Here is a 23,461-nt window from a genome sequence, read left to right as displayed (position 1 = left end):
AGGTCTAAATCTACAGGGTCGTCCGGTTTTATTCTTTATGGGAACTCACGGAGACACGGGGACCTTTAGTTCTCTTTACGGGAGATTATTTTAGCTCATAACTGAAATAGCAGTTTACCATATTTACCGGAGTATAAGTCGCACTGGAGTATAAGTCGCACCAGCCAAAAAATGCATAATAGAGAAGAAAAAAACATATATAAGTCATAAGAGTATGAAATGCAGTTGCAAGTGTGAAAATAACAAATAATATCACATATAAGTCGCTCCGGAGTATAAGTATAAGTCGCACCCCGGCCAAAACTATGAAAAAAGGTGCGACTTATAGTCTGAAAAATACGGTAAAGGCTAAAACTAAACTACGGTAATAGAAAAAGCCCATGCCTTTCAGAAGAGGTTCATAAAAGTCTAAACTAACGGATTTTTATTCTTTCAAGTCGAGGTGGGATCGAAAATGAATCATTTTGCAATTGTGTGTGTTTTTTTTTATCGAGGAGATTCAGAACGGAGTGTTTTCGAGGCTCGGAGGGGCGAGGACTTTCCAACCATTTCTGCACTTCATTTTTTATTTGACAGGTTTTTGATTTAATTCCGTTTATATTAGAGCGTTCAGAGTAACAGTCAAAGGTGATTAATCATAGAAAATTAGCATATTAATCGTGAAATTGCGCAGATAAATTCACTTCCTGCAGTCCTTTCTAACTCGTCCCATCCCGTCCTCGTGTCCCATCCCGTCCCCCCCATCCCGTCCGTTTCATCTGCGACAGCCGCCCCGTTAATCCCCCGTTTGACCCGGTGGGGGCGCCGTCCGTGAGCGGCGTGGATTGAATTGTGCCGGAGTTAAGCCGTCATCAGCTGAAAGCCATCTGTCCCGTGGGTGTCGAATCAAACGCTCCTCTGGCTGCCGAGCGCCGTCATGGATAATGTTGCATAAAAGCTATAATATACGACGAGGAAATGTCGCTGTCCGCACGTGTCGCCGAAGAGGGTGCGGTCAAAGTGTTATTCCTACCGTTTTGAGTACATTTTGAACCAGATAAAGGTTGAAATGTGATGAATGAAGGCTTCAAGGTGGAGAATATTGACGAATAAAGTGTTTTATTAACGTAAAGCAGACGTTTTTAGAGTCTGTATAGTCCACACGATCAGAGCTGTGCCGAAATATTGAAACAATGATTTATCGTGATATTAAATTTGGTGATACAGTATCGATATCGCTGGCTGCTGTATTGATATATTGTGATTTTTGGTATATTTTCGCGAATATATTTTTAACTTGTTTACGCAAAACATGTGACATTTTGACAGTTTAGATGATTAAAGTTTTTGCAGGTCGTGGTTTAATACAAAAAAAACATTGTTAAAATGCTTTGGGTTCTGTAAAAAAATGTGATTTATTGTAAAATATCACAAGCAATATATGGATCATCGTATTTTGAGCAGTTAAGTTATATAAAACTAGTCTGTGATTTCTCTTCCTGCTTTAAATGTGAAGTACAGGACATTTTCAAAAGGTCTTTACCAAGGAATGACGCGTGATAAATGTTTTTTGCTGGTAATATAAAGGTAAAATAAGTCAAAAATGGTATTTACTATTAAAATTGTGTCAAAAACGATGCAAATTGGGACCAAAAAGCTTAAATTACTCTTATTATAAATATTTTCGCCTCTCGTTTTAGGTTGTACTAAACCTCTGTCAGTGCGACTGTTGCGCTGTGTGTTGATCAGGAGTTTGCTGGTGTCGTGATGACGTCCAGCCACAGAAACAACACAAAGTAGATGCGTTTGAAAAAAAAAAAAAAATGAGAAAAGGGAAATGCTCCGGACGCTGCGGCGGCTCAGATTCTGTCAGTGACACTTAAAGAGGGATTAAGAGTCAGTCCAGGTCATGTCATGAAGACGAATCAGAAAAGGATTTGTGTGTCCGCGCTCGGCATACATCCATCTAAAGAAGGGTTTTCTTGTTGTTGTCAACCTTTTATATATAAATGTCTACAATTCATTTCAGATAAAGTCAATTTAACACGTTTTATTTCATCAAGTTGTGCATTTTTGTCGGCTTTATGGCGTTGTCGGCTGGATTCTGCAGTTCTCGTGTCGTTTAAAATGTTCCTAAAACGACATGCGCTCGTGCTTTAATGCTGCTCCACGGTTTCGCCACAAACATTTCCCACATAGAGTTAAATTGTTTTTAATTTTAAATATCAAGAGCTTAAAGGCACGGTCAAGGCTATGCAGATATGTGGTAACTAATGGCAACAGCCTGTGGTTATTTTCAGTCCATAAAACTCAAACCGCAAAGATGTTTGAATAACTGTGTAGGTTTTGCGGTGTACAGTTTCCACGTACAGGAGCCGATTAATGCTAACTTCTATTTTTTTATTATTTCTGAAAGTCTGTTGGAAAAATTAACAAGAATTCAATTTTTAAATCACCATTTGGTTTAGTTTTTTTTTATTTTCCTTCGGGATCAGTAAATGAAAAGCTCAGCGTGCACAGAAAAACAAAAAAAAAAAGTGTATACTGTGTTATTAATGTGACGTAAACAGCCAGACAAAAAGTACTTCATTTTTATTTTTTTAAATGTATTTTTCACGTGTACATTGAATAAAAATGAATTGCTTCTAAATTTCTCAAGTTTATTTTCTTTCCCTGCGATGAGCCCCTGTCCAGGGTGTGCCCCGCCTAAAGCCCAAATTCACTGGGATAGGCTCCAGTCACACGCGACCCCGAACGGAAACAAGCGGGAGAAAAAAATGAATTATTTTGTTTTTATTATTTATAACGTGGCCTGAATTATGGCATTAATCGACTTACTGTTGGTGGTCTTCAATAACCTTTACGGTTCGTATGTTTCTGTTTCCAGGGAGCAGAAGGACCCGCTTTACCTCCGGGACAAACTCTCCCTGAAACATTCCAAAGAACAATTCGACGCCGCTCAGAAAGTGGAGCAGGAGTTTGGCCGCTTCTTCACAGGTGAATTCACACTTTTAAATGTCATAAAATCAGATTCAATTCAAGCAAAATTTGATGCTTTGTTTGAATTCCATACATCCTTGAAGGCGACTCGTACTGACTTATACTGTACACGTGAGCTTTAACTCTAACCTCTTATTCGGCCTTGAAAACTGATTCATTCAGCGGAAAATAAATCATAAATACTGGCCTAATTAGATATGAATATTCTTTTATATTCCATCTAAACCGCTGAGGCTACATAAGGTTTTATTATAGTCTTTGGTTTGTCTTGAGTCTGTTCTGTTCAGCACATTGAGTTTTGTATGAATGATTTGTCTGAACAGGATCTTTTGTGATTCAAGGTCTCAGAACGTCGGCACTAACGACGCTTATTCCTTTTTCTTTATTTAAAGTCTGCTTTTCCTCTCAAAGTTACCATTGTTTATTGGTACATGGCCCCACTTTAAGGAATTAATGGGTTTCAGCTTTGTTTTGTGGACATTTTCTCTATTTAAAGATATAATATTTAGTTTGAAATAGTTAATCGCTATGACAACGGTCCTAATTTCTCATTCTGAAAACCGTGGATAGGAAGACGGTACAACATTGGGCCTCCTAAGACGGATTTATTCATTTTATTCATTTTTTTCAATTTGTTCATTCATTCTTTCAATTTTCAAGCGTTTTCTTTGCCAGTTCTTTATTTATTTAATATTCATTTATTTTTTATTTATTTTATTTATTTTATTTATTTTATTTATTTTATTTATTTTATTTATTTTATTTATTTTATTTTGTCATTTTATTCATTTTTTCCAATATGTTCATTAATTCTTTCAATTTTTGAGCGTTTTCTTTGCCAGTTATTTGTTCTTTGTTTAATCGTAGCTTTTTGTGTTCTCAAACAGATGAACAATGGATAAGTTCTTGGTTATTCACATTTATCTCGTTAATGAGCTCTGATGACTTCCTCTTCTACAAACGCCTCATGATCACGTTGTTGTTGGCGTGTGGTTTCTAGGCGTGGTCCAGGGCGGCGGCGTCTCCTTCGTCTGCTCTCAGATCCTCAGTCTGGTGGAGCAGGAGCAGAGCAAAGTGCTGTGGATCCCCGATGGGCCCCCGTGACCAGACCCCTCCCATCAGCCAATCAGGGGCCTCTCCTCTGATCACATGACTCTGTTTGTGTTTAAATGATGAACGGTACGACTAAATACTGTATCCGCCGTAGGAGAAGCTTCGAGGGACGAGAATGGAACAAGCACGAGCGACGTTCGGGCGACTTTACCCGGTTCATATCCGTAACCCGGGTTCCGCACAATCGCCACAAAGACATTTTGCGTATTACGAAATGTTTTTCAAGACTTCGATTGTCGGCGTTTTACAAATCTGACGTCGATTGCCGTTTTAAACATGTAACGGTTAAACTAAAGCTCAATTTTGCACCGGCGAATACGGCAAAGCGCAACCGTTGTTTTCGTCCTCGTACTTTTACCGAACGTTCAAAAAGTTGTAAATAAAGTCGCGCTCGACCTTTCCATTCTCAGCCCTCCGTTTCAGCACTGACTTCACTGTCCACTAAAGAAAGAACGTTACTGAGAATAGACTTGTTTACAATAGAGATTATGTCAATAAAAGTGGAGCGAAGTATAGAGGTTAGCGATGATGGTACTGTTAGCATTAGCTGGCTCCAAATTGTTGATTCCCTCAAAACGTATTTTTGGACGTGTCATTGCAAATTGTTATATGATACAATAACTTATTGTCCCGAATGTTTAAAATGTAATGCAGATTGGCTTGATATCGTGGCCTTTCAAGCTAGGCGACTAAAACAATCGAAAATTGCAGTTAGCATGCATTTTGGCCAATTTTAATTGTTTTAATGCCATGAACACATTTATTTCTCAACTAAATACAGTCTTTTCCAGTAAAGTTAGCATTTTACATAAAGATACAGTAAATGCTAACAAAAGCTAACATAGCCAGCAACAGCCAATTTAATCATGACATTTGGTTGTTGCTAAAGCTAACTTATTACACTAACTGTATTTAACATGCGACAAGTTGGCCACTGTCCAGGGTGTACCCCGCCTAAGGCCCGAAGTCACTGGGATAGGCTCCAGTCACCCGCGACCCCGAAAGGGAACAAGCGGTAGAAAATGGATGGATGGATGGATGTATTTAACATTTTTTTCACTTTTATATAATTCACGCCAAACAAATATTTTCTTGTAAAGTTAGCATTTACATGAAGGTAGATGCTAACAGAAGCTAACATAGCCAATACCAGCTAATTTAATCATCAGTTTTGTTAGTTGCTAATGCTAACTTATTAAATTTACTGTGGCTAATTCTTTATTCACTTTTATATAAATTTAGGCCAACATATTTTCTTGGAAAGTTAGCTTTTTTCATAAAGGTAGATGCTAACAAGCCGTAAGCTAGCCGCCACCAGCTAATTTAATCATCACATTGGGATGTTGCTAATGCTAACCTATTCCATTGCTAATCCTTTATCCACTTTTATCCACAGTGTATGAATAGTACACTTACTTGAATAATTCTCCAATAATTTTAACGGACCACATGAAGTTCTATCAATAAACTACACAATATTTTTAACGTTTGAATAGGACCACTTTATCATGTAATTTTTGTATATCCTGCCATATTAATTTATGTTATCACAAAGCTTATACGTGTAGCCGTCTACTTTAAGACTATTTTCATTTATTATTATTTATAGTGGAAGAATCAGGGGATATAAAGACTGTTATGTTGTAATTTCTGTTCATCATTTCAAATATTGTGCCAAGAAGGAAAATATATATGAAAAAAAGTCACGTTTAACAATCTTTTAGCCAAACCTGCTGATGAAGAAGGGATGTGTCGGTGTATTTGTGTCGTTTTTATTTTGTTTTTTGGTGGGATATTTTAAATTACCACTGGGATTCTTTGTCGATCTTAATACATTTCAGATTTAACTCTATTAACTGTCATTGAAGGTTCGAATTTCTATTAAAGAATTTTTAAAAATGTTGAAAATGTCTTTTTTTTTTCAGCTGTGTCTGAGTATCGCCTCATGAAAGCTTTGGTGTTCTAAAAAATACACTTTTCACTACTTAAAGGAGTAAAATGATCTAAACGTGATGTGTGTATTTGATCAGAATCAGAAAAGGAACATTTTAATTTATGGTACCGTCTTTTCTGGACTGTAAGTCGCACTGGAGTATAAGTCGCACCAGCCAAAAAATGAATAATAGAGAAAAACATATATAAGAAACATATAAGTTGCACTGGAGTATGAAATGCTGTTGTAAATGTGAAAATAACATAATATCTCACATAAGTCGCTCTGGAGTATAAGTATACAAGTATAAATATAAGTCGCACCCCGGCCAAAACTATGAAACTGCGACTTATTGTCTGAAAAATATGGTACTTTTTAACCGCTAACTAGCTGCAAATTTGTATAAAAGTGTTTAATTTGGCGTCAATTATTATTTATTCAACCCTTATTAAAGTCGTAACTTTTTTCCGCTGCTATTTATTACAAAAATGTCCAAATATAATGATAAGCAAGCGGTAATAAGTCGTTTTATTAATGGGAAAGTGTCTAATTAGCAGCAGATGAAGGTTATGCAGAATAAGATGATAAAAAAGGTAAAGTATTACTCAGTAGTATTATATATAGAGGGTTTATATGAAATGTAAAGCAGTTCTCGTTGTTGTCCAGTAGAGGGCGCAAACACCTTGCACCACCAGCACCTCACCTCGTCCATTATGACAATTTTTCAACTTTATTTTTGACCGTTTCATCCACACGATCATAAACCAGGCATCGTTAACTTAAACGTGTTCTAAAATGAATAAATGTGAATGAATTATGAACCGACTCCACCACATGAATAAACCGGTTTTGATAGTATTCTACTTCTGTGCCTGTAATATGAACATGTACTTGTGCGTAAAAAGGCATAACGCATGACTCCTTTGAAGTGTTTAAAGTATTTCAATAATGTATGCGCTAAAATATGTGTTTTTGTCAAATTATTTCACACCAACTTCTGAGAAATTCTACTTTCTCATTTCCCCGATGACCTTTGATGAAACTTGGAATAAATTTGATTATATTATACTTTAAATAACCAAAAAACTCATCAAAAGTCTAATCATCAAAACACCAATTTTGAGATTTTACTGTAATTGTTGCCTTTTTTCCACAATTTTAACAATTTTGGAATTTAATTTATCCTGGTTGTCCTCATTGTGACACGTGTAAAAGTATCTCCATAGTAACTGTTACCGAGCGAGCATATTGTGAATATAATGACACGATTTGACAAGTAATAGTATCTCGTAGTTGACCTGACGATGGCTTTTTTGTGCTAAATTATTGTCGGGGGAAAATGTGTTGTTGTTGTTGGTTGTTGTTGTTGTTGTTGTGTTACTTTTAATTGCGGTTTGCAGCTTAATGAAAAGACGCATTTACCGCCACATACTGTCATTTTACGCCATTCCTTAAAAAAACAACCAACAAAAAACTTAAAAAACTTGTAGAATGCCTGTACTTTTTATCATAACGTCGCTCGTTGATGACATAGACAAAAGAATCCCGTCGTTAGCGCTTTCCCCGCAATCCTCGACTTTCATTTCCCCGACTTTCGTCACAAACTGACGCAAAACTATGTCAAATACCGACCACGGCGTCTGTCCCACCGCGTCTGTCCCACCACGAGAACAACCCGCCATGCACCCTTTAAATGTCCCATAACCCGTTCCCTTTCACGTCCTCATCCCCACGTGCAATAAACTTGTCCCTCTTGTCGTTTTCTACAAATCGACACTCGTCTTAAGTTCAACGCGACAAAACATCCTCAACGACGCGAAAAACCGCCCGCGCCAAGTTAAAAAATCATTCAAAATGGATGAAGCGATCGCTATAAATAACCGACGCGACATCGGCGTCTGCGCGCAAGCTCCTCCCACTCGCTCCTCCCACATTCTCTCTCTCTCTCTCTCTCTCTCTCTCTCTCTCTCTCTCTCTCTCTCTCTCTCTCTCTCTCTCTCTCTCTCTCTCTCTCTCTCTCTCTCTCTCCGCTGCTTGGGTGCTTGGGTGCCAGCCGCGGATCTAGGGTGCTACCTGTAAACGCGCCGATGCCATCTTCCCCCAAAACAAACGGACAGGATTTTTTTTTTTTAAATTGAAAAAAAATAACCACGATCCTGACGCGCGTTTTGCGAAGAAAATGACGGATTTATTTATTTTATTCTAGTTTTTTTTCTTTTTCCCCTCCTCACGCATTCAACAGTGTGCCGTGCACTTCCAGCGCGACACCGATCATTCCGAACCCGGAGCGCGCGCGAGCCGCGTCTTTCCCCAGCCGAACCCCGTTAAACGCTGCGTAACTTGACGTGTAGTTTGTACGTAATCATCACGACTCTTTGTATTTTTTGTATTTTAGAGATGACACGTTTCTCACCGCGACGCGCCGACAAAAACGGCTGAAAGGGAAGTTTTCATCGCGCGAACTAAAAAAAAAAAAAGAAAAAAAATTTATAAAAAAAAGAAAAAGCAGCAGGTGCGTTACAGCGGGAGGGGGGCTCGGTCGGTTCCGGGGGGGGTCGTGGGGTGGATGATGGCCGGGAGGCGGCGGTCATCCTCGGGGGCGACGGCCGGAGCAGCGCCCCGATCCTCCTCCTCAGCACCACCACCGCCGCCGCGATCGACCCGCCGCCGCCGCCGCGCTTGACTCCCCCTTTAACGCGCCCCGTGCACCCCCCCCGTCCCCTCCGTGAGTCCGCGCGATGCCGAAGAGCGGCGGCCGCGATCGGTTCGGCCCCGATCCGTCCGTGCACATCTCCAAAATGAACGTGATCATCCCGTTCTCCCCGGACGTGCCGTGCGACAGTAACGGGCAGCGCATGTGGTGGGCTTTCCTCGCCTCCTCCATGGTCACGTTCTTCGGGGGACTTTTCATCATCCTGCTGTGGAGGACCATGAAGTACATGTGGACCGTGTGCTGCCACTGCAAAGCCAAGAAAAAGGTGATTTAAAACTCTTATTTTTCCACTTCTGCTGCTGCTGGCTGTGTTTTTTGTGCCAGAATTCATATCTAAAATGTGCTGTAATTAAATATCCTTTATGTGCGTGACTTTGACTCATCAGGTTTTGTGACAGTGAATAATAATAAAAGGGTTTGGAATGAAGGAAGTTTGAGCTCTGAACTTTTTCCATTAGTGATGTAATTATCATCAGGATGTAGTAAATGTTCTATTCTTATACGTGTTCTTTTGCTGTCTGTTTTGAGTTTAACTTTTGTCGTATTGTCATTGTTAAGAACCCCTTTGAGTTCGAACTGTGCGGATTTACGGTTTGGCGTAATCAAATAATATAATAAAACTTTTGTCGACCGCCATCACAGTAAGAATGTCATAGATTAAAATTGTGAATTATTGTTAAATCAATGCCATTTAGACTTTTACAGACATGTAAAAGAACCTGGACCAAATAGAAGCCACAATGAGGTGATTCAAAACTTTTAGAGAGAGAACTGTCACTGATAAAGTGTGTTAATTAGGAAAAATGATGAATTCTTTAGTTTTTTGTCATTTTGATTGAACAAATGTCACAGTTTTTGTTGTAAAAAGCAGTTTTGTTTGTGTTTCAGCGCTCGTAAAGTCGTAAAGTCGTAAAGTTTGTAAAATGATTCTTTTGTACGACACGACCGCATCACATCCAACAGAGTATTAAGCACATTAAATAATTGAATAACGTGTCAACTTTAACTTCTTTATGTGGGTTTGGGGCTCTACCAGATGATTTGAAGATACTTTTGAAAACTTTGACATCGCTCAGGACGTTGCAGTTTCACTACATTTACTCCATTTTGTCCACCATCAGATAAAAAGGAACTCAACATTTTACTTAAAAATAAATCCACTTATTTCCAGTCAAATCAGACCCAAAATAACATGAAAAATGAATAAGACTTTTACATGGATTCTGCCCGGACATTTTTGCAAGTCCCAAAACTCATTTTTAGTGAATTTACCTTCAACTTTTATTAAAATTCAGTCAAAATCCAACAAAAAGCTCAATCTAGTGTCACTCAAACCATCTTTCAACATCAGATTTACTCATTCATAGATTTAACAACAAAAACCTAAGCCGAACTTAGTGCTTTGTGCTTAAAACTAGAGTAAAACAGACGTTAGAGTCCAAAACTACAGAGTCTCAGCTTCACAAAGTGTTCCGGAACAGCTCCAGTTTAAATTGGGGCGCAATTTCTGGTCATTTAGGGTAAAAAAAGGCCCTAAGCATAAGGGGTTAAGTCTAAATAGCATCTTGGCTCCTATAATGCACTAAACAAGGGCCGTCCAAGCGTGGTCGTGGTTCACCTCGGGCTGAAGTCTGGTGAGTCATTCAGGTGGACGCGTTTAACATAAGTTTGACGCAGCCGCTGTCCCTTTAATGAGACTCGGAGCGTTCGTTTGGGGTCTGAATCACAGAGAATTACGGTTATAGCGCTGGAATCGTTATAAAATGTCAAACCATCTGTCGAAATGAACCTGTTGAGAACGTCTCGACCTGATATAGTTTCAAAGTCATTTAGTTTATGGCTCAAACCATCATTGAAACTGACACCACGGCCTGGAACAAATGGAAAACGTACCATGAATGTGAGTTAAAGGGATTTAAGGAGCCACTTCACCTGATTTCACCCTTTGCTTTTAAACAGACGCGTGACAAACATTTCCCGAGACGTTTAACACCACGACAGTTTTAATGTATGTAATTGTCCCACTTTTACCCCGTGTAAAACAGAAACGTGTCTTTGCTCCAGGTTTTGAGGCGGAACGATCCCATATAATTCTGATTAAGGGTATATTTTTGTAAGTGAAAAGAGTAATAATTGAAATTGGATGAAAAATTGCACTGCCCGAGTGTTAAGGGGGTCATAGTTTGGAGGACGCTTTAATATGAAATAAAACCAACACGCTGCAGGTTTTGAGGCAGAAGTATCCCATATAAATATTATATTGATGGTACATTTTTGTAATTGAAAAGAGTAATAATTGAAATCACGGTTATAAATTTGACCCTAACTATCCCATGTACTTCCGATATTAAGGGAATTAATTAATTGTATTTTTGATTACAACGATTTGCAATTGAAAAGAGTAATAATTGTACATTTGATTCATAATTGCGCTGCCTTTAGTTTTGCATTTGACAGAACATTTACTCTGGGGCCATAGTTTGGACGACCCTTTAATTTTAAAATAAAAACATGACATTTTAGTATCACGAGTGTCACAAGTACCACAAGTATCACGAGTATCACGAGTATCACGAGTATCGCAAGTACCACGAGTGTCACGAGTATCGCAAGTACCACGAGTGTCACGAGTATCGCAAGTACCACGAGTACCACAAGTATCACGAGTATCGCGAGTATCACGAGTATCGCAGTGATTTCGACGCCTTCTGCAGTACAATTTGTAATGTTTTGAAAAGTGAAAACACTGAATCACTCGCGGTTTCGTTTGACCTGGAGCGAAAGGTCAAAGTCGAGGGCCAAAATAAATCGTTGTATTTGAAAAAATGACGAACAATTGGAAAAAAAGAAACCAAACGAGTCATTGAACGAACGTTTAATGAGTCAAATATAAAGTGAGTTGTTGCTACAACACCAACACTTCACATTAAAGGGTGTAAATCCACAGACTGAAAAGTACATGATAAAATACAGTAAACGTCTCGATCATTTTAATTGTCAGTGATTATTTTTTATTATAGTCGACGAGTCAAAGGTTTTACTTCACATTGAGACCTTTTAAATATCGAATCCACCAAAATAAAGGTTGAATAGTGTGATTAAAGGTGACTGAAGGCTTTTGGACGGAGAATACACACAAATAAAGTGTATTATTCATTCAAATCAGAAACAGTTTATTCTTTTTTGACATTTTGATGAATAAAGCCGCTGTCTTTGTTTTAAAAAGGTCTTTTCTCTTTGGTTTTGTCCGTTTGACCATTCTGAAGATAAAACACTTTTACACTTTAACAGTCGACTGGTCACAATTACTCTCGTTAACTGGCCTGAAAATGAATAAAAACGATGTTACGTTGATTTGAATCTCCTCGTATGATAATAAAGCCGCCGTCACGACTTTAAACGCAGATCTTGTTCCCGTGAATCCCATAACAGGAGCGCGGTGTGTTCGGGGCGCTTATCATCTGAGCGTTCTGAGGTCAAAGGTCAAGGGCGTCGCAGAGAGGATCGGCCCAAAGTGTCGCACCATCAACCGAAATCGCAATTTGAATGGACGTAATCCGGGAAAATTCTACGTTAAATATTGTAGACTGTAGTTTATATCAAACGTCTCAGTTTTCGTTTGAACTGAATCCCACGATTAAAGTGCCTATGACAGGTTTTTATGATTTTGACTTTATTTGGTGTATTTATACCTGTTGTACGTATAAATTATACTTTTACATCAATCGAAAGGGTATTTGTGGAGAAAACGTTGAAAAATCTGCTGTAGAAAAGTATTACAGGAAGTGACATCACAGCAGGGACAGGAAGTGACATCGCACCTGGGACAGGAAGTGACATCACACCAGGGACAGGAAGTGACATCACAGCAGGGACAGGAAGTGACATCACACCAGGGACAGGAAGTGACATCACACCAGGGACAGGAAGTGACATCACACCAGGGACAGGAAGTGACATCACACCAGGGACACTCGTTCCAGTCAAAGTTTATGCAGAATTTACACAAAAGAATCAACTTTTTTGACATGAATTCAACAAAATAAATTTGCTGTTATATATTTGTATTTGTCAAATGTTTATACATCGTTACATTAGATGAGTTTTGGCCCAGTGTTTGCTGGGTAATTTCCTAGTGTGATGTCATCAAGAAGTGAAATTTAAAAAAAAATAAAAAAATGTGCTTTTTTGGGAAAATTATGACTTTTTATTTATTTTATTTTATTTATTTTGCCCGGAAAAAAATACAAAAATAATACCCTATCTTTTCTCTGGCCCCGTCCGCATTTGTATTTATTTTTGTTTATTTTCTCCTTCTTCTCTTTAAATAAAAAATAAAATAAAAATAGTAATAACAGAGACTGATTCTGTGAACACGACGTCATTTAAGTTATTTATTATTTTTCTCATCGTCGTGAGAATATTCCAGACGCACTTCATCCTTCCTCAGGCACATCGTGTCCTCCGCAGCTCCGCCCCCTGCCACGCCCCGAGCTGCTGAAAACACGCGCTTCCTCCACATTTATTCATTTCTTTCTTTCTTCCTGCTCAGAACATTTCACACCTGCGCCTGAAAACCTCGTCTCTTCTTCTCTCACTTCTCTCTCTCCGCGCGCTGCACCTGTTTTAGAGTGTCGCACGTGCGCCGTCAGCGTTGCCCGGTAACCGTCTCCCGCGGTAACAGTTGTCCGTGGATACCGTTGCCAGTGGCGACCCGGGGAGGAAACAGGAAGTGTCCGCGAGATGTTTGCGATGGAGGAACGGGAGGAGAGTGTAGAGGAAGAGGAAGAGGAAGAGGAAGAGGGAGAGGAAGAGGTGAAGAAGAGAGAGAGGAAGAGGAAGAGGGAGAGGAGAAGAAGAGGAAGAGGAAGAGGAAGAGGAGAGGAAGAGGAAGAGGGAGAGGAAGGGGAAGAGGAGAGGAAGAGAGAGGAAGAGGAAGAGGAAGAGGTGAAGAAGAGAGAGAGGAAGAGGAAGAGGGAGAGGAGAAGAAGAGGAAGAGGGAGAGGAGAAGAAGAGGAAGAGGGAGAGGAGAGGAAGAGGGAGAGGGAGAGGAGAGGAAGAGAGAGAGGAAGAGGAAGAGGGAGAGGAAGAGGGAGAGGAAAAGGAGAGGGAGAGGAAGAGGAGAGGGAGAGGAGAGGAAGAGGAAGAGGAAGAGGAGAGGAAGAGGAAGAGGGAGAGAGAGAGGAGAAGAAGAGGAGAGGAAGAGGGCGAGAGAGAGGAAGAGGAGAGGAAAAGGAGAGGGAGAGGAAGAGGAGAGGAAGAGGAAGAGGAGAAGAAGAAAGAGGAAGAGGAAGAGGGGGAGGAGAGGAAGAGGTGAGGAAGAGGAGAGGAAGTGGAGAGGATGAGGAAAAGGAGAGGAAGAGGAGAGGGAGAGGAAGAGGAGAAAGGAGAGGGAGAGAGAGGAAGAGGAGAGGAAAAGGAGAGGAAGAGGAAGCGGGAGAGGGACAGGAGAGGAAGAGGTGAGGAAGAGGAGAGGAAGTGGAGAGGATGAGGAAAAGGAGAGGAAGAGGAGAGGATGAGGAAAAGAAAGAGGGAGAGGAAGAGGAGAGAGAGGAAGAGGAAAGAGAGGAAGAGGAGAGGAAGAGGAGAGGGAGAAGGGAGGGTACAAAAGGAAAGGAGTGATGGAATGGAAAGAATGGGTGAAAGGAAAAAAGGAAAGAACGAGTGGAAGGAAAGGAGTGAAAGAAAGGAAAGGAACGACGCAACAGAAGAAAGAGGAGGCTGAGTGAAAGAGGTGAAGACAGACGGAGCGTGAGGAAGATGTAAAGAAGCGAGAGGGCGTTAGAACGGAAGAAGGGAGCGAGAAACAGAGGAAAGAGGTAAAGAAGAAGAGACGAGCTGGACTGGGAAAAAGAGGAGAGAAGAAGGACTGAGCGAGGAAAGAAAAGGAGCGAGAGAACACGGAGATACTGAAAGTCACGATCAGAGGAAGAGCGCCCCCTGTGTCTGAGAGAGGAAGAGCGCCCCCTGTGTGTGTGAGGAAGAGCGCCCCCTGTGTGTGTGAGAGGAAGAGCGCCCCCTGTGTGTGTGAGAGGAAGAGCGCCCCCTGTGTGTGTGAGAGGAAGAGCGCCCCCTGTGTGTGTGAGAGGAAGAGCGCCCCCTGTGTCTGTGTGAGGAAGAGCGCCCCCTGTGTCTGTGAGAGGAAGAGCGCCCCCAGTGTCTGTGTGAGGAAGAGCGCCCCCTGTGTCTGTGTGAGGAAGAGCGCCCCCAGTGTCTGTGTGAGGAAGAGCGCCCCCTGTGTCTGTGTGAGGAAGAGCGCCCCCAGTGTCTGTGTGAGGAAGAGCGCCCCCTGTGTCTGAGAGAGGAAGAGCGCCCCCTGTGTGTGTGAGAGGAAGAGCGCCCCCTGTGTGTGTGAGAGGAAGAGCGCCCCCTGTGTGTGTGAGAGGAAGAGCGCCCCCTGTGTGTGTGAGAGGAAGAGCGCCCCCTGTGTCTGTGTGAGGAAGAGCGCCCCCTGTGTCTGTGAGAGGAAGAGCGCCCCCTGTGTCTGTGTGAGGAAGAGCGCCCCCAGTGTCTGTGTGAGGAAGAGCGCCCCCTGTGTCTGAGAGAGGAAGAGCGCCCCCTGTGTCTGTGAGAGGAAGAGCGCCCCCTGTGTGTGTGAGGAAGAGCGCCCCCTGTGTCTGAGAGAGGAAGAGCGCCCCCTGTGTCTGAGAGAGGAAGAGCGCCCCCTGTGTGTGTGAGGAAGAGCGCCCCCTGTGTCTGTGAGAGGAAGAGCGCCCCCTGTGTCTGTGTGAGGAAGAGCGCCCCCTGTGTCTGTGAGAGGAAGAGCGCCCCCTGTGTCTGTGAGAGGAAGAGCGCCCCCTGTGTGTGTGAGGAAGAGCGCCCCCTGTGTGTGTGAGAGGAAGAGCGCCCCCTGTGTCTGTGAGAGGAAGAGCGCCCCCTGTGTCTGTGAGAGGAAGAGCGCCCCCTGTGTGTGTGAGGAAGAGCGCCCCCTGTGTGTGTGAGAGGAAGAGCGCCCCCTGTGTCTGTGAGAGGAAGAGCGCCCCCTGTGTGTGTGAGAGGAAGAGCGCCCCCTGTGTCTGTGAGAGGAAGAGCGCCCCCTGTGTCTGAGAGAGGAAGAGCGCCCCCTGTGTGTGTGAGAGGAAGAGCGCCCCCTGTGTCAGTGAGAGGAAGAGCGCCCCCTGTGTGTGTGAGAGGAAGAGCGCCCCCTGTGTGTGTGAGAGGAAGAGCGCCCCCTGTGTCTGTGAGAGGAAGAGCGCCCCCTGTGTCTGAGAGAGGAAGAGCGCCCCCTGTGTCAGTGAGAGGAAGAGCGCCCCCAGTGTGTGTGTGAGAGGAAGAGCGCCCCCTGTGTGTGTGAGAGGAAGAGCGCCCCCTGTGTTAGTGAGAGGAAGAGCGCCCCCTGTGTGTGTGAGAGGAAGAGCGCCCCCTGTGTCTGTGTGAGGAAGAGCGCCCCCTGTGTCAGTGAGAGGAAGAGCGCCCCCTGTGTGTGTGAGAGGAAGAGCGCCCCCTGTGTCTGAGAGAGGAAGAGCGCCCCCTGTGTCTGTGAGAGGAAGAGCGCCCCCAGTGTGTGTGAGAGGAAGAGCGCCCCCTGTGTGTGTGAGAGGAAGAGCGCCCCCTGTGTCAGTGAGAGGAAGAGCGCCCCCTGTGTGTGTGAGAAGAAGAGCGCCCCCTGTGTGTGTGAGAGGAAGAGCGCCCCCTGTGTCAGTGAGAGGAAGAGCACCCCCTGTGTGTGTGAGAGAAAGAGCGCCCCCTGTGTCCCCTGCGCCCCTTAGACCCTCATTCTGCAGGGTAAACTACAAACACCTGAGGGGAAAAGTACAAACCTTGAGGAGAACCACAGAAGGATCAATGTTTCTGGAGTTTTGGGCTCAACTCCAGAGTCTAATCGGCCTTTTCACTCCTAAAGACGCCGTTTTCCATCGTCGTTCTTCGAGCACAACGTCGTTTAGTGCACAAGCCACGCCCCCTTCTGGTGGATTGGTCCATCTTTAGTCTTAAGATGGCGTGTTTGTTTGTTTTGGCCGGTGTCGCTGGCCCCTGCACCTCTCTGTATCACATTCCCAGCGACACATCATCGGTCGGTGTTGATGAGCTCATAAATAGTTTACGGCGTCTGTGGACGGCCGTACAGTCGGTGTCATATTGTGCCAGACGACGTCACGATAAACGCTCAAAGTCAAGTGGTGTTGACGTGAATTTAGAGATCGAGCTTTTCCGACACGGAGTTCGATACTTTACCTTTAGTGTGAAATCCACTGTGAAGACTGAAATGAGCAGTTACTATTATTTTTCTTATTTTTTCATATTTTTTCTTATTTTTTCTTATTCTATCTTATTTTTCTTATTTTCCTTATTTTTTATTTAATTTTTAATTTATTTTTATATTTTTTGAATTATTTGTATTATTATTTGTATCATTTTTTGTTATTGTAATATTTTGTTAAAGGTTATTATTATTATTTTTATAAAAAAATAATAAAAAAATAATATAAAAACAAATAAAATAATGATAAAATAAATACATAAATTAATAGTAAAAATAATAATAATAACATTTAAAAAAATCAATACAAATAATAAAAAATAATACAATGTATTTATTTTATTATTATTTGTATTTGTTTTTATATATTTTTGTAATTATTTCTTATTTTTAAATTTTTTTGTATTTTTTATTTATTATCATTTTGTATTATTATTATTGTTATTTTTCTTGGCACAAAATGGATCCAAATGTCATTTATCCTTCAACTACAGAATTAATAGTGATGAGATTTTCCCCCAAATGTCTAACTCTGAGAATAACACTTGTTTATCGCCTCGATCACACAATTGTTTTAGAAATCCAGTTTATTAAAAGTTGGTGAAATTTTCTACAGCGTCGCAAAAATGCAGCAACATCGAAAAAAACGTTCAAAAGTCCAAACGAGACTAAAGAGAGAGAGTAAAACAAAGAGAACATGATCATATTTAAGATTTCACCAAACATAGTACTTTTCTTTTCTGTCCAATCACTTGTGATGTCACTGGCTCCGCCCACAGCGCCGCCCACAGCCCGATGATTAAACGACCCTTTGTGCGTCGCTCTTCCTCGTTCTGTCACTGATCTACTTTTCTATCAATGTTTGTGAATCATTGATTTCTTCTTCTCAGAGATCGTCTTTCTCTCGTTTCACACGGAAACGATCGCAATAAAGAAACTCACTAATCACACGACACACGAACGACGATAGACGAGCGTCTATCAAAGGTACCACCCAACCACCCGACCACCCGACCACCCAACCACCCGACCACCGGACCACCCAACCACCCAACCACCCGACGACCCGACCAGCAAACCACCCGACCTCCTAACCACCCGACCACCCAACCACCCGACCACCTAACCACCCGACCACCGGACCACCCAACCACCCGACGACCCAACCACCCGACGACCCGACCACCAAACCACCTGACCACCCGACCACCAAACCACCTGACCACCCGACCACCAAACCACCAGACCACCCGACCACCCGACCACTCTCTCGTTTAACATGGAAACAATGGAAATAAAGAAACTCACTAATCACACGACACACGAACGACGATAGACGAGCGTCTATCAAAGGTACCACCCAACCACCCGACCACCCAACCACCCGACCACCTAACCACCCGACCACCGGACAACCTGACCACCCAACCACCCGACGACCCAACCACCCAACCACCCGATGACCCGACCACCAAACCACCTAACCACCCGACCACCTAACCACCCGACGACCCAACCACCCGATGACCCGACCACCAAACCACCCAACCACCCGACCACCTAACCACTCCACCATGTTTAGGTCACTTTGGGCTGGAGCAAAACTCATTGAGTCGAGGAAAAATGAAAAGTCAATGAGTTTCACGTCATTTCAACAAAACAAACTGGGATCGATATCGGATCAATATCGTGATACTTGTCGTTGATCATTAACACGTCTATTATTCACATAACGATTACCATTAGCCCTGTTAGCCTGTTAGCCTGTTAGCCTGTTAGCTTCATTAGCCTGTTAGCTTCATTAGCTTGACCTATGAGTGAAGTCTGTGCTGACCTAAAGTAACAAACCTTTAATTGGCTTCACACCGTTTCCCTTTGACCTTTAATGACGCGAGACTAATGATCAAACAAAGACTAAGGATCAAACAAAGACTAAGGATCAAACAAAGACTAAGGATCAAACAAAGACTAAGGATCAAACAAAGACTAAGGATCAAACAAAGACTAAGGATCAAACAAAGACTAAGGATCAAACACGTGTTCAGTCCATGATGAAGATGAAGTTTAGAAACATTATGAATATTACCAAGTTTTCTACTAAAAACAGGACTAAAACAGGACTAAAACAGGACTAAACCAGGACATAACCAGGACTAAACCAGGACTAAACCAGGTACTAAACCAGGACTAAACCAGGTACTAAACCAGGACTAAACCAGGACTAAACCAGGACCAAACCAGGTCTAAACCAGGACTAAACCAGGACCAAACCAGGACTAAACCAGGACTAAACCAGGACTAAACCAGGACTAAACCAGGACTAAACCAGGACTAAACCAGGTCTAAACCAGGACTAAACCAGGACTAAACCAGGACTAAACCAGGTCTAAACCAGGACTAAACCAGGACTAAACCAGGACTAAACCAGGACCAAACCAGGACTAAACCAGGACTAAACCAGCTCTAAACCAGGACTAAACCAGGTACTAAACCAGGACTAAACCTGGACTAAACCAGGACTAAACCAGGACTAGCCAGGGACTAGTAATTCATTCTACATTCCATAAGACATTTACAGTCACATTTTCGTCATATTAATGTTTGCATTTATGTTCATAAGCCCCGCCTCCGTCCATAAGCCCCGCCTCTTTATCCGTGTGGTTGTTAGTTAGTTAGTTTCAGTCTTTGTTCGGACACAGTCGTCCATTTGTCTCAGAACATTCATAAATCAAGTGTTAAACGAGTGTGAGAGGAACGACACGATCTGAGAATAAATCAATTCTTCACAAACCAACTGTATGAAAGGATCAGATCGGAGACGAAACGAGCTCCAAAAGCATCAAATGTTTCATATCGCAACTGTTGTTTTGGAAATATGATAAATTAAAACTCTTAAATTGACTCAAAAAGAGTCCTGGTGTCAGAGCTGCAGGTCTGAACACTGTGTTCTCTCGCCTCTAATCAACCTGAACGTGATCGAATTTATCCTCCTGGTGCTCCTAATGAAAGAGAGAGAAGCAGAGAGAGAGAGAGAGACATACAGCAGAGAGAGAGACCTACAGCAGAGAGAGAGAGAAAGAGAGACATACAGCAGAGAGAGAGAGAGACATACAGCAGAGAGAGAGAGAGAGAGAGAGACCTGCAGCAGAGAGAGAGAGAGAGAGAGAGACATACAGCAGAGAGAGAGAGAGAGAGACATACAGCAGAGAGAGAGAGAGAGACCTGCAGCAGAGAGAGAGAGAGAGAGACATACAGCAGAGAGAGAGAGAGACATACAGCAGAGAGAGAGAGAGAGACCTGCAGCAGAGAGAGAGAGAGAGAGACATACAGCAGAGAGAGAGACATACAGCAGAGAGAGAGAGACCTACAGCAGAGAGAGAGAGAGACATACAGCAGAGAGAGAGAGAGAGAGATACAGCAGAGAGAGAGAGAGAGACATACAGCAGAGAGAGAGACCTACAGCAGAGAGAGAGAGAGACATACAGCAGAGAGAGAGAGAGACATACAGCAGAGAGAGAGAGACCTGCAGCAGAGAGAGAGAGACCTGCAGCAGAGAGAGAGAGAGTCCTACAGCAGAGAGAGAGAGAGAGACCTGCAGCAGAGAGAGAGAGAGACATACAGCATAGAGAGAGAGACCTACAGCAGAGAGAGAGAGATAGAGATAGAGAGAGAGAGACATACAGCAGAGAGAGAAACCTACAGCAGAGAGAGAGAGAGACCTACAGCAGAGAGAGAGAGAGACATACAGCAGAGAGAGAGAGAGACATACAGCAGAGAGAGAGAGACATACAGCAGAGAGAGAGAGAGAGAGAGAGAGAGACCTGCAGCAGAGAGAGAGAGAGAGACATACAGCAGAGAGAGAGACCTACAGCAGAGAGAAAGAGAGAGAGACCTGCAGCAGAGAGATAGACCTACAGCAGAGAGAGAGAGAGAGAGAGACCTACAGCAGGGAGAGAGAGACCTACTGCAAAGAGAGAGAGACCTACAGCAGAGAGAGAGAGACCTACAGCAGAGAGAGAGAGAGCTGCAGCAGAGAGAGAGAGACCTACAGCAGAGAGAGAGAGAGAGAGAGAGATACCTACAGCAGAGAGAGAGACCTACTGCAGGGAGAGAGAGACCTACAGCAGAGAGAGAGAGAGAGAGAGACCTACAGCAGAGAGAGAGAGACTTACTGCAGAGAGAGTAAGACCTACAGCAGGGAGAGAGAGACCTACAGCAGAGAGAGAGAGACTTACAGCAGAGAGAGAGAGACCTACTGCAGAGAGAGAGAGAGAGAGACCTACAGCAGAGAGAGAGAGAGACCTACTGCAGAGAGAGAGAGAGAGAGAGACCTACAGCAGGGAGAGAGAGGCCTACAGCAGAGAGCGAGAGAGAGACCTACAGCAGAGAGAGAGACCTACTGCAGAGAGAGAGAGAGACCTGTAGCAGAGAGAGAGAGACCTACAGCAGAGAGAGAGAGACCTGCAGCAGAGAGAGAGAGAGCGAGACCTACAACAGAGAGAGAGAGACCTACAGCAGAGAGAGAGAGAGAGACCTGCAGTAGAGAGAGAGAGACCTACAGCAGAGAGAGAGAGAGAGACCTGCAGCAGAGAAAGAGAGAGAGAGACCTATAACAGAGAGAGAGACCTACAGCAGAGAGAGAGAGGCCTACAGCAGAGAGAGAGAGACCTGCAGCAGAGAGAGAGAGACCTACAGCAGAGCGAGAGAGAGAGACCTGCAGCAGAGAGAGAGAGACCTGCAGCAGAGAGAGAGAGAGACCTACAGCAGAGAAAGAGAGAGAGAGAGCTACAGCAGAGAGAGAGAGAGCTACAGCAGAGAGAGAGAGAGACCTACAGCAGAGAGAGAGACCTACAGCAGAGAGAGAGAGACCTACAGCAGAGAGAGAGAGAGAGACCTACAGCAGAGAGAGAGAGAGACCTGCAGCAGAGAGAGAGAGAGAGACCTGCAGCAGAGAAAGAGAGAGAGAGACCTACAGCAGAGAGAGAGAGACCTACAGCAGAGAGAGAGAGACCTGCAGCAGAGAGAGAGAGACCTACAGCAGAGAGAGAGAGAGAGACCTACAGCAGAGAGAGAGAGACCTACAGCAGAGAGCGAGAGAGACCTGCAGCAGAGAGAGAAAGAGAGAGACCTGCAGCAGAGAAAGAGAGAGAGAGACCTACAGCAGAGAGAGAGAGAGAGACCTGCAGCAGAGAGAGAGAGAGAGAGAGACCTGCAGCAGAGAGAGAGAGAGAGAGACCTACAGCAGAGAGAGAGAGAGACCTACAGCAGAGAGAGAGAGACCTACAGCAGAGAGAGAGCGAGAGAGAGACCTGCAGCAGAGAGAGCGAGAGAGAGACCTGCAGCAGAGAGAGAGAGAGAGAGAGACCTGCAGCAGAGAGAGAGAGAGAGACCTGCAGCAGAGAGAGAGAGAGACCTACAGCAGAGAGAGAGAGACCTGCAGCAGAGAGAGAGAGAGAGAACTGCAGCAGAGAGAGAGAGAGAGACCTACAGCAGAGAGATAGAGAGACCTGCAGCAGAGAGAGAGAGAGAGACCTACAGCAGAGAGAGAGAGAGAGACCTGCAGCAGAGAGAGAGAGAGAGAGATACCTACATTAGAGAGAGAGAGACCTACAGCAGAGAGAGAGAGAGAGACCTATAGCAGAGAGAGAGAGAGAGATACCTGCAGCAGAGAGAGAGAGAGATACCTGCAGCAGAGAGAGAGAGACCTACAGCAGACAGAGAGAGAGACCTGCAGCAGAGAGAGAGAGAGAGAGACCTGCAGCAGAGAGAGAGAGAGAGAGACCTGCAGCAGAGAGCGAGAGACCTACAGCATAGAGAGAGAGAGAGATACCTACAGCAGAGAGAGAGACCTACTGCAGAGAGAGAGAGACCTACAGCAGAGAGAGAGAGAGACCTACAGCAGAGAGAGAGAGACTTACTGCAGAGAGAGTAAGACCTACAGCAGAGAGAGAGAGACCTACAGCAGAGAGAGAGAGAGACTTACAGCAGAGAGAGAGAGACCTACTGCAGAGAGAGAGAGCGAGACCTACAGCAGAGAGAGAGAGACCTACTGCAGAGAGAGAGAGAGAGAGAGACCTACAGCAGGGAGAGAGAGACCTACAGCAGAGAGCGAAAGAGAGACCTACAGCAGAGAGAGAGACCTACTGCAGAGAGAGAGAGAGACCTGTAGCAGAGAGAGAGAGACCTACAGCAGAGAGAGAGAGAGAGACCTGCAGCAGAGAGAGAGAGAGAGACCTACAGCAGAGAGAGAGAGAGAGAGATACCTGCAGCAAAGAGAGAGAGAGACCTGCAGCAAAGAGAGAGAGAGACCTACAGCAGAGAGAGAGCTACAGCAGAGAGAGAGAGACCTACAGCAGAGAGAGAGAGAGACCTGCAGAAGAGAAAGAGAGAGAGAGACCTACAACAGAGAGAGAGACCTACAGCAGAGAGAGAGAGAGAGACCTACAACAGAGAGAGAGAGACCTACAGCAGAGAGAGAGAGGCCTACAGCAGAGAGAGAGAGACCTGCAGCAGAGAGAGAGAG

General features: G+C 43.7%; 2 protein-coding genes across 4 annotated transcripts in view; both read left to right on the top strand.

The window, feature by feature from the left end:
- The window catches only part of LOC140369028 (disks large homolog 5-like), an 84,626-nt gene extending 78,644 nt beyond the window's left edge, over positions 1-5,982 (top strand). For both annotated transcript variants that reach the window (XM_072456233.1, XM_072456234.1), the window contains 2 exons: positions 2,867-2,976; positions 3,980-5,982. In XM_072456233.1, the coding sequence (XP_072312334.1) occupies positions 2,867-2,976; positions 3,980-4,083 (214 nt within the window). In that variant the 3' untranslated portion in view covers positions 4,084-5,982. The remainder of the gene's footprint in view (positions 1-2,866; positions 2,977-3,979) is intronic.
- A 2,672-nt stretch (positions 5,983-8,654) lies between these two features.
- LOC140369029 (calcium-activated potassium channel subunit alpha-1-like) overlaps positions 8,655-23,461 on the top strand; it is a 212,403-nt gene continuing 197,596 nt past the window's right edge. Inside the window, exon 1 of one of the 2 annotated variants that reach the window (XM_072456235.1) lies at positions 8,655-9,003. In XM_072456235.1, coding sequence (XP_072312336.1) covers positions 8,764-9,003 — 240 coding nt within the window. In that variant the 5' untranslated portion in view covers positions 8,655-8,763. The remainder of the gene's footprint in view (positions 9,004-23,461) is intronic. The other variant, XM_072456237.1, reaches the window with a different exon arrangement.

The sequence above is a fragment of the Eucyclogobius newberryi genome, unplaced genomic scaffold, assembly GCF_026437365.1.
Source record: "Eucyclogobius newberryi isolate DKJ021-1_F unplaced genomic scaffold, fEucNew1.0.hap1 SCAF_20, whole genome shotgun sequence".
NCBI classification, from domain to species: domain Eukaryota; kingdom Metazoa; phylum Chordata; class Actinopteri; order Gobiiformes; family Gobiidae; genus Eucyclogobius; species Eucyclogobius newberryi.
This window is presented reverse-complemented; position numbering and strand designations above follow the sequence as displayed.